The sequence below is a fragment of the Asterias rubens genome, chromosome 1 (assembly GCF_902459465.1).
Source record: "Asterias rubens chromosome 1, eAstRub1.3, whole genome shotgun sequence".
Classification (NCBI taxonomy): Eukaryota; Metazoa; Echinodermata; class Asteroidea; order Forcipulatida; family Asteriidae; genus Asterias; species Asterias rubens.
Genome location: NC_047062.1, coordinates 23,991,454 through 24,008,303, shown reverse-complemented (window position 1 = coordinate 24,008,303; position 16,850 = coordinate 23,991,454). Strand labels below are relative to the sequence as shown.

The 16,850-nt window shown below is 40.4% G+C and overlaps 1 protein-coding gene across 2 annotated transcripts; it reads left to right on the top strand.

The window, feature by feature from the left end:
• The first annotated feature begins 3,039 nt into the window (after positions 1–3,039).
• On the top strand, positions 3,040–15,952 carry LOC117290222. 2 transcript variants are annotated; one of them, XR_004519117.1, is made up of 5 exons: positions 3,040–4,217; positions 9,179–9,266; positions 10,560–10,641; positions 12,824–12,905; positions 15,711–15,952. XR_004519117.1 is itself a non-coding variant. In XM_033771895.1 (4 exons), the coding sequence occupies exons 1-4, from the start codon at positions 4,187–4,189 to the stop codon at positions 15,825–15,827; spliced, it is 312 nt and encodes a 103-aa protein (XP_033627786.1). In that variant the 5' UTR covers positions 3,273–4,186; the 3' UTR covers positions 15,828–15,952. The 2 variants fall into 2 exon arrangements, 1 of the variants encoding a protein (XP_033627786.1); XM_033771895.1 differs by lacking the exon at positions 9,179–9,266 and having other exon boundaries at positions 3,273–4,217.
• The last annotated feature ends 898 nt before the right edge of the window (positions 15,953–16,850 follow it).

The window sequence follows — 16,850 nt, the reverse complement described above, 5'->3', positions numbered from 1 at the left end:
CAAATTTGGGATGAATCGGTCCCTTAATTTTGTAGGTAATGACAATTGGAGGTTTTTTTTAATGGTTTTGGGGGAAAACGGCAGCCATTGTGTTTTTCGACCCAAATAATGTACTTTCGTCTGGTAAACATTTTATACACCATCTTGATTCATGATCAACATGTCTTACCGCACATTTGTATGTAAAAATATTCGGAAATGTATTTTTCACCACATTGTTCTGTTTAAAGGCAGTGGACACTATTGGTAATTGTAAAAGACAATTGGTGTATCTCAAGTTATGCATAAAATAACAAACCTGTGAAAATTTGAGCTCAATCGACCATCAAAGTTGCAAGATAATAATGAAAGAAAAAAACACCCTTGTCACACGAAGTTGTGTGCGTTTAGATGGTTGATTTCGAGACCTCAAGTTCTAAACTTGAGGTCTCGAAATCAAATTCGTGGAAAATTACTTCTTTCTCCAAAACTATGGCACTTCAGAGGGAGCTGTTTCTCACAATGTTTTATACCACCAACCTCTCCCCATTACTTGTCACCAAGAAAGGTTTTATGCTAATAATTATTTTGAGTAATTACCAATAGTGTCCACTAACCAAAACTATATTTAATTTATTATACACTTTCGGTACAGACAAAACAAATTAAGTTCACAGATTTACAAATAATTTACAGGGTTTACAGAAGGTAATGGTGAAAGACTTATCTTGAAATATTATTCCATGAAATGCTTTACTTTTTGAGAAAACATTAAAACACTATCAATTCTCGATAGCGAGAATTACGGATTTATTTTAAACACATGTCATGACACGGCGAAACGTGAGGAAACAAGGGTGGGTTTTCCTGTTATTTTCCCCCTGGCCTCTAGCGTCGCTTTGAAAATCCCCATAGCACTTATTTTTGTACGAGAGGAAAGCCCTTGAAATTGTCCATCCATTGGTGCTAAACTTGTTTAGATTGGGCAATGATTTTGGGTGAAATTGACCCGTTGTACTTTTGATATTCTCTGTGCACAAAAATCCCGTAGGGAGGCTGGTTGAGTTCGTTTCGGAGCACAGCCGCCTACTTTTAATTTTCGGTATCAAGAAGTCTGGAAGCCGCTCTAAAACTTTGAAATTTGAATTCAGGGACATGCCAGGATGACGCAAGTACAAACTGCGTCTCTCTATCGTTTTTAGTTCCAGAATGATTCAAAAGCATAGCTGAAAGTTGTTATAAGTCCGGGCTTTTTTTTTCAAGGCATATATTTGTTTTCTCCAATAATCACCACATGCCGTGTGTTTCATGCATTAAATGTCCCAAATTTATGGGGGTGTGTCGGGTCTACTCCCTGGCCTCTAGCGTCGCTTTGAAAATCCCCATAGCCCTAATTTTTGTACGAGAGGAAAGCCCTTGAAATTGTCCATCCATTGGTGCTAAACTTGTTTAGATTGGGCAATGATTTTGGGTGAAATTGACCCGTTGTACTTTTGATGTTCTCTGTGCACAAAAATCCCGTAGGGAGGCTGGTTGAGTTCGTTTCGGAGCACAGCCGCCTACTTTTAATTTTCGGTATCAAGAACTCTGGAAGCCGCCCTAAAACTTTGAAATTCGTATTCAGGGACATGCCAGGATGATTCAGGTACAAATTCCGTCTTCCTAGCATTTTTAGTTCCAGAATGAATCAAGAGTATAGCTGAAGGTTTTTATAAGTCCGGGCTTTTTTTTCAATGAATAAATTGTATTTCTCCAATGTTCAATGCGTGCCGTGTGTATCATGCATTAAATGCCCTAAAATTTGGGGGTGTGTCGGTTCAACTCCCTTGCATCTAGCCTCGCTTTGAAAATCACCATAGCACTAAGTCAGTACGAGATAAAAGCCCTTAAAAATGTCCTTCTAATGGTGCTAAACTTGATTAGATTTAGCAATGATTTTGGGTCAAATTTATCCGTCTAACTTTTGATGTTCTCTGTGCACAACAATCCCGTAGGAAGGCTTATTGAGTTTGTCTCTGAGCAGAGCTGCGTACTTGTCTTTTTCGGTATCAAGAACTTTGGAAGCCGCCCTAAAACTTTGAAATTCGTATGCAGGGACATGCCAGGATGATTCAGGTACAAACTCCGTCTTCCTAGCATTTTTAGTTTCAGAATGAATCAAGAGTATAGCTGAAGGTTTTATAAGTCCGGGCTTTTTTTTGAATGAATAAAATTGTTTTTATCCTATGTTCAACGCGTGCCGTGTGTATCATGCATTAAACTTAGTCGTTGAAGTTGCGAAAATGGACAGAAACCAACTGGTTTATAATTTAAACCTAGTTGAACACAGTTAAACCTAGTCCAAACCAGTTGGTTAATATTGAAAAAGGACGAGTTTGGTCACTATCCTGTTAAACCAGTTAAACCCAAGAATTTTGACCTGGGATAGGTGTACACACACACAAATTTGCGCGATGATGACACCCCCATTGCATCGTCGAAATTTCCAAGAATTTGGAGACCGCTAACTATGCATAGCGCCCTCTGTTGATTGATTGTTACAACCAGACTGCAGAGCGAGTGTCATCAGCAGGGTTTAAAAAACAAAACATATAAAATAATCAGATTTTATTTCTGGGGCCAGCCGAAATTACACGAGCTGATGAATAATATTCGGTACCGGTATGCAAATAGTTTATTTTTTTACTGGTAGCACTATTGGTAATTGTCAAAGACCAGTTTTCTCACTTGGTGTATCTCAACTAACAGAGGCTATGCACACGTTGCGAGATAATAATGGGGAAATATCCTTGTGATCACACCATGGTCATACAAAGTTGTTTGCTTTCAATTCGAGACCTCAAAATCTAATTCTGAAGTCTCGAAATCAAATTCGTGGAAAATTACTTCTGTCTCGAAAACTATGTTATGTTAGAGGGAGTCTAACAATGTTTAATACATCAACAACTAGCTATCCATTACTCGTTACCAAGTGATGTCCACCATTTAATATCTCAAATCCCTATTCAACATCACGGACGACTTTTGCAAAGCCTGCACATTCCTGCACATTTCTTTACATTTTGTTTTTCTGGTATGCAAATTAGGAAAACTTGACCCCAAGCCAAAGTTTTGCTGTGTGAATGAGATATAATACGTGACAGCAATAGTGAGAAGCTGGGCGGGGCTTATATTTTCCACTTGAGATCGAAATTTGACATACAGCCATAGAGCTATATAGCTCTATGCACAGCGTATCGGAAGAGATTCCCCTTTGTTATGCAATTATGCGGTTTGTCGAATTGCTCACTTTTTGGAGGTTTCCATTTTTCAGAAAAGTCCTCCACACAAGAGGATGTGCTACAGCTGTGCTCTAAACGCACGTGTTGTACCATGGTTGTACCACCCTTCCAGGAGACATGTTCATACTTTATGGAATTATGCTGTTGCTCATAATTATTTGGGCGAAATTCTGTGTTAATTGGCAAACCGGCTTTGAGAGTTTTACACGAGGCCAGAGAGGGACAAAACTGACCAACTTCAATGTGGAACCGTACTCACGGCTGTGCGAATTCCACGGAGTTTGTATTAACTTTTATAGCTGACAGCTGGACTAATTTGATGGACCTATGTTTTATGTAACCGCAGGAGGTATTCGAGCCATCTGTTATTCTACTTATTGGAAGGAATTTATTGTTCTAAGTTGGGCGACAACTGTGTTGAGCTTTGAGAGTTCTACATCGTCGTTGTGGAACTCTTGTCTGTGCGAATTCCACCGAGTTAGCCTGTCATGGCCTGATGAAAAGTGTAGCTAATGGAGCCATTCGAATACATGGCCAGGTACGGTAGGGGAGCACAGGGACGGACGACATGACCGGGGAGGCCGACACGATCGAGCATGACGGGGAGAGAGAGCCAACCACACGGCATGCATTCAGCCACGCGCCTACAGGGGCCCGGGTGCGTGCGTGCGTTCAGCAATGGCGAATAGTGTTTCTTCAAATCAAGCCGATTTTATTCTTGGATCATGGCCCATGAAAGCTAGAAATGAACATGAACTTCAAATACTTAAGACATGATCTTTTGGAGAAATATGTGTGATATTTTGTCTCATGATGATCAGCAATATGTCTGTCAAGAAGGAAGTTTTAAACTTCAATCGAGAAATCTTCAAGTTCATAATTTGTCTAATGAGCGATATGTCAATTGACAAGTGTTCAAGAAAGCAATGTTCAAGCAAGAAATCTTCAAATACACAGGTATTTTGTTTAGTAAGCGATTGTCAAGATACTCTATTGTTCAAGCTAGAAATCTTCATTGTGCTATTTTTGTTTAATTTTTTTTTTTAGTCTTGCCCAATAGCTTTGCCCAAAAGTCTTGCCTGACCAGCTGAACTCTTAAAACCTTAGCATTAGAACCAAGGAAATGTAAATTTATAAATAATTATATGAACCAAGGATATGTGAACTGAACTGAACTTAATTTTACTTGCTTATTTTTTTTTATTTTTTTTTTATTTCCTTTTTTTTAAGTGGGTGTTTAAATTGAGCCCGGATACATGTCGGAACTTTTGTCCCTGACCAGGATATGTGAACTGAACTTTTGTTTAAATAAATGAATCTTAAAACCTGCTATGAACTTTAGTACCTTGTCAAGGAAAATGTACAACTTCTTTTTATTATTTGTGTGAACTGAACTTCAAAAATTGCAGGCCTAGTGAACTGGACTTCACTTTAAACCCTACCATTACCAAGATTAGAACTAGATTTAATGTGAATCTAACTCTAGCTGTGGCTAAATACTTCAGAAGACCTCCCAGATGTAGCAAGGGCCTTATGTGGGTTGTGGCTTGTCTCAATGGGACCGATATCCACAGTGCACAGTATCAATGTTAGTGTACATTGTACAATAGGGTTGTGAATTTAGAAGTCATTCACTCACTTGATGATGGTATCAGAAAACAAACATGGCTGACCAAATACTATCTGCATCTCCTCAGGATACAGCACTCGTAGAAATTCAGAAAAAGCACAAAGAAAGTCCCACACTCTGAACTCAATTATGATAATTATAATATGCAATTATAATGGGAGCTGCAGTGACCAAGCAGCCATCAATGTAGGGGGCACTTCCAAGGTTAAACATTGGTCGAGAATGCATAAAAAGGGAATGTGAACTGAACTTCTTTTTGTTTTAAATTTGGGGGGGGGGGTAGATTTTATAAGCCTATTATATTGTAGTGCCTGACCAGCTGAACTCTTAAAACCTTAGCATTAGAACTCTAGTGCCTAACCACGGAAATGTAAATTTAAATTATTTTAAACTTTTATAACTTAACTTTTCAAATCTTGATATATGAACCAAGGATATGTGAACTGAACTGAACTTCATTTCATTTATTTATTTTTACTATTTTTTTTATTTCCTTTTTTTTTTAAATTAGTGCTTAAATTGGCAATGATTTATGAACTTTTTTGCCTGACCAGGCCATGTGAACTGAACTTTTTTGTTTTTTTAACTGAACTTTTCAAGCCTGGTTAAAGGATTCGGGTACTTTTTCAAAATGTCCACGGATTTACATTAAACTTACAGGGTTTGAAGATATATGATAGTGGAAAGCTTCCCTTCAAATATAACTAAGGTTGTGTAGTTTTTGAGAAATGAGTAAAACAAGTCACACAATAGTTTTGGTCTCATGAGACCAAAACTATTTTAGCATGTAAAATCCCCTTAAAGCCATTGGACCCTTTCGGTACAGGAAAAAAAAAAAAGTTCACAGATTTACAAATAATTTACAGGGTTTACAGAAGGTAATGGTGAAAGACTTCTCTTGAAATATTAGTCCATGAAATGCTTTACTTTTTGAGAAAACGGTAAAACAATATAAATTCTCGTTAACGAGAATTACGGATTTGTTATAAACACATGTCATGACACGGCGAAACGCGCGAAAACAGGAGTGGGTTTTCCCGTTATTTTCTCCCGACTCCGATGTCCGATTGAGCCTAAATTTCCACAGGATTGTTATTTTATATATAAGTTGTGATACACGAAGTGTGGGACTTGGACAATACTGTTTACCGAAAGTGTATTAATGGCTTTAACCAGTTATAAATGATATTATACCAAAACCATAGCATTTCTGGTTTATACGTTTTTACATGCTAAAACTGAGACGAAAATTATTACTTTTACTCATTTCTCAAAAACTACAGCACCTCAGTAAGTAAAATTTCAAGGGAAGCTTTCTACTATCATTATCTTCAATCTGTGTAAATTTAATGTAAATCTGTTGACATTGTGTTTTTTGTTAGGAAAAAGTGCATATATCCCTTTAAACTGAACATAACTTTAATTTATTTATTTTTTACTATTTTGGTTAATTTCCTTTTTTAAATGAGTCCTTAAATTGAGCCCTGAGTACCTGAGATATTGATAATATTTTTTTTTTTACTGACCTCTTCAAAGCTTGCTTTTTGGCATAGTTTGAACAAACATTGTCTGACCACTCGTCTGGTAGTCTTGTGCTTCAATCTGTTTTTTTTCTGCAGTAGCGTGCATGTCTTCCTAGCATCTTGTCCCAGAAGTGGCCCCTTATGTTGTGTGCCTGGGCTGGTTATGCGCTTGACACTTGTCTTGCACTCACGCCTCTAGCGTGTCCGATAATGAGACTGATATAGCCAGGTTGAACTTCGAGTGGGTGATCTTGTTCTCCACCTCCTCCCTGATGTTGTCACTATCACTAATATCGCTGCAATCACTGTTGCCTCTAGCTGGATGGGGCCCCATCCAGTGGCTGTTGTAAAATGATATTTCCTGTGGTACCTTGATTTACCGCACAAAATACCACAGGAATATTAAATACCACAGGAACTTATGTGGTAATGTCTATATAGGCTGGCAAGCAAGGTGTGGGTACAAGTCCTGGTCATGGCATTTCGTTGACCCAGAATCCAGGTGGGTACAAGCTGGGTCCTTTTCAATGATCAAATGTTTTGACCCGGATTCTGGGTCAAAATGATTTGACCCGGATTCCGGGTCAATGAAATGTAATGACCAGATTCTGGGTCAAAGTGTTTTGACCATGAATCCGGGTCAAGTAAAATGACCCGGAATCCGGGTCATTTGAATTGACCCGGAATCCGGGTCATTTGAATTGACCCGGAATCCGGGTCATTTTACTTGACCCGGGATCCGGGTCATTTCAAATGACCCGGATTCCCGGATTCCGGGTCATTTTACTTGACCCGGAATCCGGGTCATTTCAAATGACCCGGAATCCGGGTCATTTGAATTGACCTGGAATCCGGGTCAAAACATTTTGACCCGGAATCCGGGTCAAAAATTTGAACAATCAAAAGGACCCGCCATGTACCCACCTGGATTCCGGGTCAACGAAATGTCATGAACAGGACTTGTACCCACACATATTATTATTATTACATGGAACCTTTTGAGCATCAGGTGCAAATCTGTCAAAGAGTGATGAGCACGCGAGTGTGAAGCCTTTACGGCATTCTAGATGCTCTGTGGTACAATCTTAGGCCATTTAGAGACCCAATGCCAAAGAATCAGAACAATAAGCCTTCAAAACATGAGCAGTAGAATTTAGGCCCAGTTTTGGATTTTAGAAATACTTGAACTTTCATTATTAACAAAATAAAAAAGATGGGTATAAAAATGTGTAGTGGATTGTTGCAATGTTGTACGCAAGGTTTGCGGGAAAAGAAAACAATGAACTCAGAAACGTTTCAATTGAATGTGGTGTCAAATGGAACAGAGTTAATAACAGCCTTGCGTGCGGAGTTATCTGGGTAAAACTATACCAATATCACTCACACTAGCCACAGAGGCCGCAGAACGGCAATGACAGACAGAGACAGCGTGTTACCGTAAAGTAAACATACAGTAACTACAAGAAAACTAAAAGGTATGGAGATGACACGAACTTACGTGCTCTTATACGACACACGGGTTAACAAAACTGGGGAACATTGTGGTGTCCCCCCCCCCCCCAGGATTGATGGCAATTTGACGGGACACAGCGTTTTGGGCACAGGGTTTGGCCTTTTTACATATAGTGCAAAACCTGACTATCATGATAATGGGGGTCAAAAGACAGGGGGAACATTTGGTATTGTATCCCCCACCCTTCGAAAATGGGGTGGGGGTACACGTCCCTTCCACTCTTTCAAGGGGGAGGTGTCAACGATGGAGTATGCGTGTGAGAAGCATTTACGGCGCTGGGTGCAGGCCAGATTAAGGGCCCAGGAAATTTTGCATTTTTTTTAGCTGCTCTGTGATGCAATCTAGGGCCAATTATGAGGGGGGACATTTGACTATAGTGTCCCCCACCCTTTAAAAAGTTGTGTCATCCTTTGTCCCTTGGATTAATGCACATGGTGGGCACACAGGGTTTGGTCTTACATTAGTAAAAACTTGGGCTTCATGATAAAGGTGGTCAAAAAGATGGGGGGTGGGGACATTTGATATTGTGTCCTCCACCCTCCAAATGATGACAGGGACAATGTCCCCCTGTGTCTCCCCCCCCCCAACCCCCTGATTGGCGCCCATGGAAAGGGCCATGGTCATGGCAGAAAAAGTGTAAGGAGCAAGCCTTTACTGCATGGTAATGACCGGTGTCATGGTAGATGTCTGTTGTGCTCAAAGTTCCGGATGACGTCACCGGACATTTCAGCATCCTGTCGTTGTGGGTGTTGGTCTCCCGTGCTTCATATACTGCCGCTGCAAATAATATCCGAGATCCTTTTTTTTATGATATGAGTCCTTTTTCACCTGGCAACGCACAACCCTCTTTGGCTTTCTTCTTTGTAATTCATGCTTGATACTCGATTATGTTGTTGCATGCTTTTGAACAATACTGTTGTAGACGCTCTACTCTTTCATCATACGATTTACTTGTTGACACCGCCATGACAGCTAAAATCTACTAAAATCTACCACTTTCGCTTGCTGTGCGCAGTCATGGAATGACGTAATACTGCTGTATTTGGTCATCCGGAGCTTTTAGCATGCCGGACATCGGAGACTGCGACATCGGGTTGTGGCTGGAAACTATTATTGGAACAACCCGAGGTCCAGTGACAGTATCCAACCAAGGCAGGGTGCTCAACAAGGGTCATTTCAATATACCTACCAAGGTCATTGTTATGCACTTGTGGTAGTTGATAGTTCAATGTTGTTTATTTTTTGGTTGCAGTGGATCTTGTCAGAATGATGGAGAATGTGAAGCTTTAGATGACACTGATGATGAAAACAAGGAGGACTTTGCGGAACATTCCCAGATGGTAAGACAATCCAACATCAACTTTCCGTGTTTTGATTAAGAATAAGGTTAAATAATGTAATCATAACAATAACACTAGAGTCTTATGGAGTTATCTATCAACCAAAAAGTTGCTCAAGGTTCTTCAACAAAGAGAGACCATTTTTAAAGTGTTTGAAGTGATTTGTGATTTTATGAGGCTGATTTGTGTAGCTCCTTTAAACTTCATTGTGAAACTTCATTGTGAAACAAGCAACATTTAATATGTTCATTTTTCTTAGCATAAATATTTACAAACAAAGTTTGTTCAAGACGTTCCTTGATTTTTTTACTGGACTTTTGTTTCCTTTTTTCTGCAGACTTCGGCTAACAATAAAAAAAAACTATCAGAGTATTCATCAGATATGCTAACAATTATTTTGAGTAATTACCAATAGTGTCCAGTGCATTTAGTAAGAGTTTACAAGTTGCTGCGGCAAACTTGGCACCATTGCCAATAACCTTCTCTTAACGATATGTGTACTGGGTTCTTTAATCCGGTTCATTTCAATTGACTCAGAATCCGGGTCATTTGCATTGACCCGGAATCCGGTTCATTTCAATTTACCCGGATTCCGGGTCATTTAACTTGACCCGGAATCCGGTTCATTTCAAATGACCCGGATTCCGGGTCATTTTACTTGACCCGGAATCTGGGTCAGAACATTTTGACACGAATCCGGGTCAAAACATTTGAATATTCAAAAGGACCTGCCATGTACCCACCTGGATTCCGGGTCAACAAAATGTCATGACCAGGACTTGTACCCACACCTTGCTAACCAGAAACACCATAGCTTGAGTCCAGTGCACTTGACCACTCGGCCACTATCGCCTCAAAAGTGACACCTGCGTCCATTAGTTGTCTGATTAATTGTGTAATTAATTATTTGATTGGAAGCTGTGGCAGCAAAATGATTTTTTAGGAAAATAAAAGAGTGGGGAAGAGGTCTTAAACTTCATTTTGAAACATGCAGGGTCGTACTGGCTGTGTGATAAAATCGACACGTTCTTTTATAGCAAGGCTCCGACCGTGTAAAAAGACACCATTTTGATGTCTCTGATCGGCAGAGAGTCGGTTTGTGTCCTAGTGTTATCGATCTTGAGAGTTTGATATTTTTACTTTTTTGGTATCACAGTTAACATTTACTAATGCCCAGGTTAAATATTGACCTTCAAATACATGTATGTTCGTTTTTCTTGCATAAATATTTACAAACAAAGTTTGTTCAAGAGTTCCTTGACTACTTGGCTTTTGTTTCCTTTTTTCGTGCAGACTTCGGCCAACAATCAAAAAAACTATCAGAGTATTCATCAGAAACTGTTCAAGCTGGTATGGAAAGATCTGGCTGTATGAGGTAGGTATTAAGTAGGATTTGAAACTTTTCACAGTAGAAGTTTATCTACTATAGCAAGAGGAGAGAATGCTCCTGCCTTCTGTAAAGTGTCATAGTTGTGAGTTGTACAAAATGTGAGTTATAATTTAATAGATTTCGTTCTTTTTTTTCGGGGCTGTGTGTGTGCGTGTGTGTGTGTTGGTACACGTGAAATCAACTTGATGGAACTGTCTACTGTACATGTATGTGCGTGCGTAAGCAAGCGTGTCATCCATGACATGCAGTTAGCTTGTTAAAAGAAATGGCGAACTTTTTTGGGTGGCCAGGAGATCAATTCGTCTTGAAAGATGGGGGGACATAACATTTACGGCTAGGGGTCCAGGGCCCGCATTATGCCCTAGGAAAATGTTTAGGCCGTAGATGCTCTGGTGTAATCTAGGGAGTCTGAGGGGTGGTGTGCCCCCCTCTCAGATGTTTGAATTTAATGCCTATTTCGAGCTTTGATGCACCTATTTTTGCTCTCATGGTTAATGTACCTAAAAAAAGAAAAAAACTGTAGCTTCGTAATATCCATATTGTTTCTGCATTATAATGCTCAGACGGCATTTTATCCCCATCATCACCAGCTTCATCAAGGGTGGATCAAGAAAAAAAGTTTTAGGGGAGGGTGGGGGATGGTTGGTGGGTGTGGCACATCTACTAAAGATGAAGCCTGCTCTTCAGGGGGACGCGAAGCCTTTAATGGCCTGTGGTCTGGGCCTGCCTTAGAGTCCGGGCCCGCCTAAGGGTCCGGGCCCGAAGTGATTTGTGATTTTATGAGGCTGATTTGTGTAGCTCCTTTAAACTTCATTGTGAAACTTCATTGTGAAACAAGCAACATTTAATATGTTCATTTTTCTTAGCATAAATATTTACAAACAAAGTTTGTTCAAGACATTCCTTGATTTTTTTACTGGACTTTTGTTTCCTTTTTTTCTGAAGACTTTGGCTAACAATAAAAAAAACTATCAGAGTATTAATCAGATATGCTAACAATCATTTTGAGTAATTACCAATAGTGTCCAGTGCATTTAGTAAGAGTTTACAAGTTGCTGCGGCAAACTTGGCACCATTGCCAATAACCTTCTCTTAACGATATGTGTACTGGGTTCTTTTTGCATGCATTACTACACAACACACGGGAGCAACGACTCGAAGTCCAATCCCGAAGGAAGAATCAATACTGGTTAAGTGTCTTACTTAAAGATACAAATGTCATGATTAGGACTTGTACCCACACCCGGCTGACCAGAAACACCAGAGCTTGAGTCCATCGCACTTGAACGCTCGACCACGATCACCGCAATAGTGACACCGGTGTCCATTAGTTGTCTTATTAATTGTGTAGTTTACTATTTGATTGGAGGTGTGTTAGCATTCTGATTTTTGTAGGAAAGTAAAATAGGAAAATCAAAAAATAACTTACACAATTAATAAGACAACTAATGGACGCAAGTGTCACTTTTGAGGCGATCGTGGCCGAGTGGTCAAGTGCACCGGACTCAAGCTCTGGTGTTTCTGGTTAGCAAGGTGTGGGCAAGTCCTGGTCATGATATTTTGTTCACCCAGAATCTAGCTGGGTACAAGCTGGGTCCTTTTGAATGTTCAAATGTTTTGACCCGGAATCCGGGTCATTTGCATTGACCCGGAATCCGGGTCATTTGCATTGACCCGGAATCCGGGTCATTTGCAATTGACCCGGAATCCGGGTCATTTGCATTGACCCGGAATCCGGGTCATTTGCATTGACCCGGAATCCGGGTCATTTGCAATGACCCGGAATCCGGGTCATTTGCATTGACCCGGAATCCGGGTCATTTGCATTGAACCGGAATCCGGGTCATTTGAATCGACCCGGAATCCAGGTCATTTGCATTGACCCGGAATCCGGGTCATTTGCATTGACCCGGAATCCGGGTCATTTCAATTGACCCGGAATCCGGGTCATTTCAATTGACCCGGAATCCGGGTCATTTGAATTGACCCGGAATCTGGGTCATTTGCATTGACCCGGAATCCGGGTGATTTGAATTTACCCTGAATCTGGGTCATTTGAATTGACCCGGAATCCGGGTCATTTGAATTGACCCGGAATAAATATTTACAAACAAAGTTTGTTCAAGAGTTCCTGACTACTTGGCTTTTGTTTCCTTTTTTCGTGCAGACTTCGGCCAACAATCAAAAAAACTATCAGAGTATTCATCAGAAACTGTTCAAGCTGGTATGGAAAGATCTGGCTGTATGAGGTAGGTATTAAGTAGGATTTGAAACTTTTCACAGTAGAAGTTTATCTACTATAGCAAGAGGAGAGAATGCTCCTGCCTTCTGTAAAGTGTCATAGTTGTGAGTTGTACAAAATGTGAGTTATAATTTAATAGATTTCGTTCTTTTTTTTCGGGGCTGTGCGTGTGCGTGTGTGTGTGTTGGTACACGTGAAATCAACTTGATGGAACTGTCTACTGTACATGTATGTGCGTGCGTAAGCAAGCGTGTCATCCATGACATGCAGTTAGCTTGTTAAAAGAAATGGCGAACTTTTTTGGGTGGCCAGGAGATCAATTCGTCTTGAAAGATGGGGGGACATAACATTTACGGCTAGGGGTCCAGGGCCCGCATTATGCCCTAGGAAATGTTTAGGCCGTAGATGCTCAGGTGTAATCTAGGGAGTCTGAGGGGTGGTGTGCCCCCCTCTCAGATGTTTGAATTTAATGCCTATTTCGAGCTTTGATGCACCTATTTTTGCTCTCATGGTTAATGTACCTAAAAAAAGAAAAAAACTGTAGCTTCGTAATATCCATATTGTTTCTGCATTATAATGCTCAGACGGCATTTTATCCCCATCATCACCAGCTTCATCAAGGGTGGATCAAGAAAAAAAGTTTTAGGGGAGGGTGGGGGATGGTTGGTGGGTGTGGCACATCTACTAAAGATGAAGCCCGCTCTTCAGGGGGACGCGAAGCCTTTAATGGCCTGTGGTCTGGGCCTGCCTTAGAGTCCGAGCCCGCCTAAGGGTCCGGGCCCGAAGTGATTTGTGATTTTATGAGGCTGATTTGTGTAGCTCCTTTAAACTTCATTGTGAAACTTCATTGTGAAACAAGCAACATTTAATATGTTCATTTTTCTTAGCATAAATATTTACAAACAAAGTTTGTTCAAGACATTCCTTGATTTTTTTACTGGACTTTTGTTTCCTTTTTTTTCTGCAGACTTTGGCTAACAATAAAAAAAACTATCAGAGTATTAATCAGATATGCTAACAATCATTTTGAGTAATTACCAATAGTGTCCAGTGCATTTAGTAAGAGTTTACAAGTTGCTGCGGCAAACTTGGCACCATTGCCAATAACCTTCTCTTAACGATATGTGTACTGGGTTCTTTTTGCATGCATTACTACACAACACACGGGAGCAACGACTCGAAGTCCAATCCCGAAGGAAGAATCAATACTGGTTAAGTGTCTTACTTAAAGATACAAATGTCATGATTAGGACTTGTACCCACACCCGGCTGACCAGAAACACCAGAGCTTGAGTCCATCGCACTTGAACGCTCGACCACGATCACCGCAATAGTGACACCGGTGTCCATTAGTTGTCTTATTAATTGTGTAGTTTACTATTTGATTGGAGGTGTGTTAGCATTCTGATTTTTGTAGGAAAGTAAATAGGAAAATCAAAAAATAACTTACACAATTAATAAGACAACTAATGGACGCTAGTGTCACTTTTGAGGCGATCGTGGCTGAGTGGTCAAGTGCACCGGACTCAAGCTCTGGTGTTTCTGGTTAGCAAGGTGTGGGCAAGTCCTGGTCATGATATTTTGTTCACCCAGAATCTAGCTGGGTACAAGCTGGGTCCTTTTGAATGTTCAAATATTTTGACCCGGATTCCGGGTCAAAATGTTTTGACCCAGAATCCGGGTCATTTGCATTGACCCGGAATCCGGGTCATTTGAATTGACCCGGAATCCGGGTCATTTGAATTGACCCGGAATCCGAGTCATTTGCATTGACCCGGAATCCGGGTCATTTGCATTGACCCGGAATCCGGGTCATTTGAATTGACCCGGAATCCGGGTCATTTGCTTTGACCCGGAATCCGGGTCATTTGCATTGACCCGGAATCCGGGTCATTTGCATTGACCCGGAATCCGGGTCATTTGCATTGACCCGGAATCCGGGTCATTTCAATTGACCCGGAATCCGGGTCATTTCAATTGACCCGGAATCCGGGTCATTTGCATTGACCCGGAATCCGGGTGATTTGAAAAAGTTACCAATACGATCGAGTGACTCAATCGCTCAACGTTTTGTGTAACTGTAAAATATGTAGACCATGGATATATCCAAGTAGGAACCTTCAGCTTTTCAGTTTCAGGAGGTGAAATAATTTTTTAATGGAAAACCAACTTTTTATGCTGAGAACGAGATGCTACCCAAGTTATTTTGAAACACCCCCAAAAAAGTTCACACTAAAACAGAAATGAATATAATTCTAGGCTTTGCATGGCAAGCCGAGGTATCAATTTATGTTTGGTTTGCTGTAACACCATGTGTGTGTATCTACTAGCCAGGTAGAGTTTGTTCTTAGATAACTGTCTGCACTGGATCCTCCGAATCCCTTTAAATAAGCCCACTTCTCTCTTATCTCTTTAGTCTCCTGACGATGACTAGATCAAGCTAGTCGAAAGTTGAGAACAATTCAAGAACTGACTCCGCGGTAGTACAGTTAATTACGATCCTATAAGCTAAAGTAGTAGTCCCAGCCAATTTCGTATACCTTCCGCCTGGGTAGTAGTTTTAACAGGACAGTTCTTTTCAGAACTGAGAAGTCTCTCGAACATCCGATAAATCTACTCCACAGTAGTAGAATAAAGAAAGACAGTTGTCTAAGAACAAAAATACTCTACCTGGCAAGTAGATACACACATGGTGTTACCGTAAACCAAATAAATATTGATACCTCACCATTTAATGCCTCAAATCCTATATACATGTACAGATTTAACATCTATTACACTGAAACACTTGTTTGATATCTTTTTTTTCCAGAGCGGCTTCTCAAGGTGGTTGACTATCATGAGAGTAGTTTCCAAGACTTTGTCGGACACAATGATGCCGTTCAGCTTGTCCGCTTTACACCCTCTGGCAAACAGGTCTTCACTGTAGCATACAATCAGATACTGGTGTGGGAGGTTGTGGTGTAAATGGAACGGTAACCATTGAGCTAGTCAGGGCCCAATTTCATACAGCTGCTAAGCACAAAAATTGCTTAGCATGAAATATTTACCTTGATAAAAACAAGATTTTTACCAACAAATTACCATGTGATTTTCAGGTAAGCAAACAACAGCTAAATACCAGTAACAAGCAATTTGCAACAAATGGAAATTGGGTTGGTAATCCTGTTTTTATCAAGGAAAAAATGTTATGCATAGCAATTTTTCGTGCTTAGCTGCTCTATGAAATTGGGCCCAGGTGTGTGAGCATGTCTTGACTATAAACACCACCGAGGGCTTTTACCAAAAGGAATCTGGTGTGTTCACAGATTCAGGATGTCCTTCGTCAGGTTAAACAACCTCTGACTGACACCCCCAGACAAAGATATTGACCAAATAGCGAGATCACTTTAGCTCAGTTTGTAGAGCACCGGGAATTAATCCAGAGGTCGGTGGTTTAAGTCTTGCTCGTTTTTTTGTTCAACCCCAATTTATGTTATTTGTAGAATTTGCCGAAAAGAGCAGGGATGAGATTTGTCAGACTTTTATCTGAATTCAGACTTTTTAAGTCAGCCTGGTGAAGAAATTCTGCTGTTACTTTTTCTATAATATAACAAAAACCTGCTTTTTGATCTACTTCTCTAGTGCTGAGAACACTGTTCCTAAAAGCTCAGTGGAATCTATAACTCCAGGTGTTACCGTACAGGTGGAAAAGCCACAAATTCAACATACATCAGCAGAATTTGTATCCAACATGTGTAGTTTCAGAGCTTTTTGTGAGCAATGACTCTCATCCCTGAAAGAGATTTGATTTAAAGGCAGTGGACACATGTTGGTAATTACTCAAAATAATTATTATCATAAAACCTTACTTGGTAACGAGTAATGGGGAGAGGTTGGTAGTATAAAACATTGTGAGACTTGGCTCCCTCTAAGTGACGTTGTTTTCGAGACGGAAGTCATTTTTCACAAA

Bases quoted from the DNA above. Each gene is read 5' to 3' on its own strand.
- LOC117290222 (XM_033771895.1), top strand. From the start codon at position 4,187: ATGTTCAAGCAAGAAATCTTCAAATACACAG. The intron at 10,642-12,823 runs GTAGGTATTAAG...TTTTTCGTGCAG, and splicing joins GAAAGATCTGGCTGTATGAG to ACTTCGGCCAACAATCAAAA. The intron at 12,906-15,710 runs GTAGGTATTAAG...TTTTTTTTCCAG, and splicing joins GAAAGATCTGGCTGTATGAG to AGCGGCTTCTCAAGGTGGTT.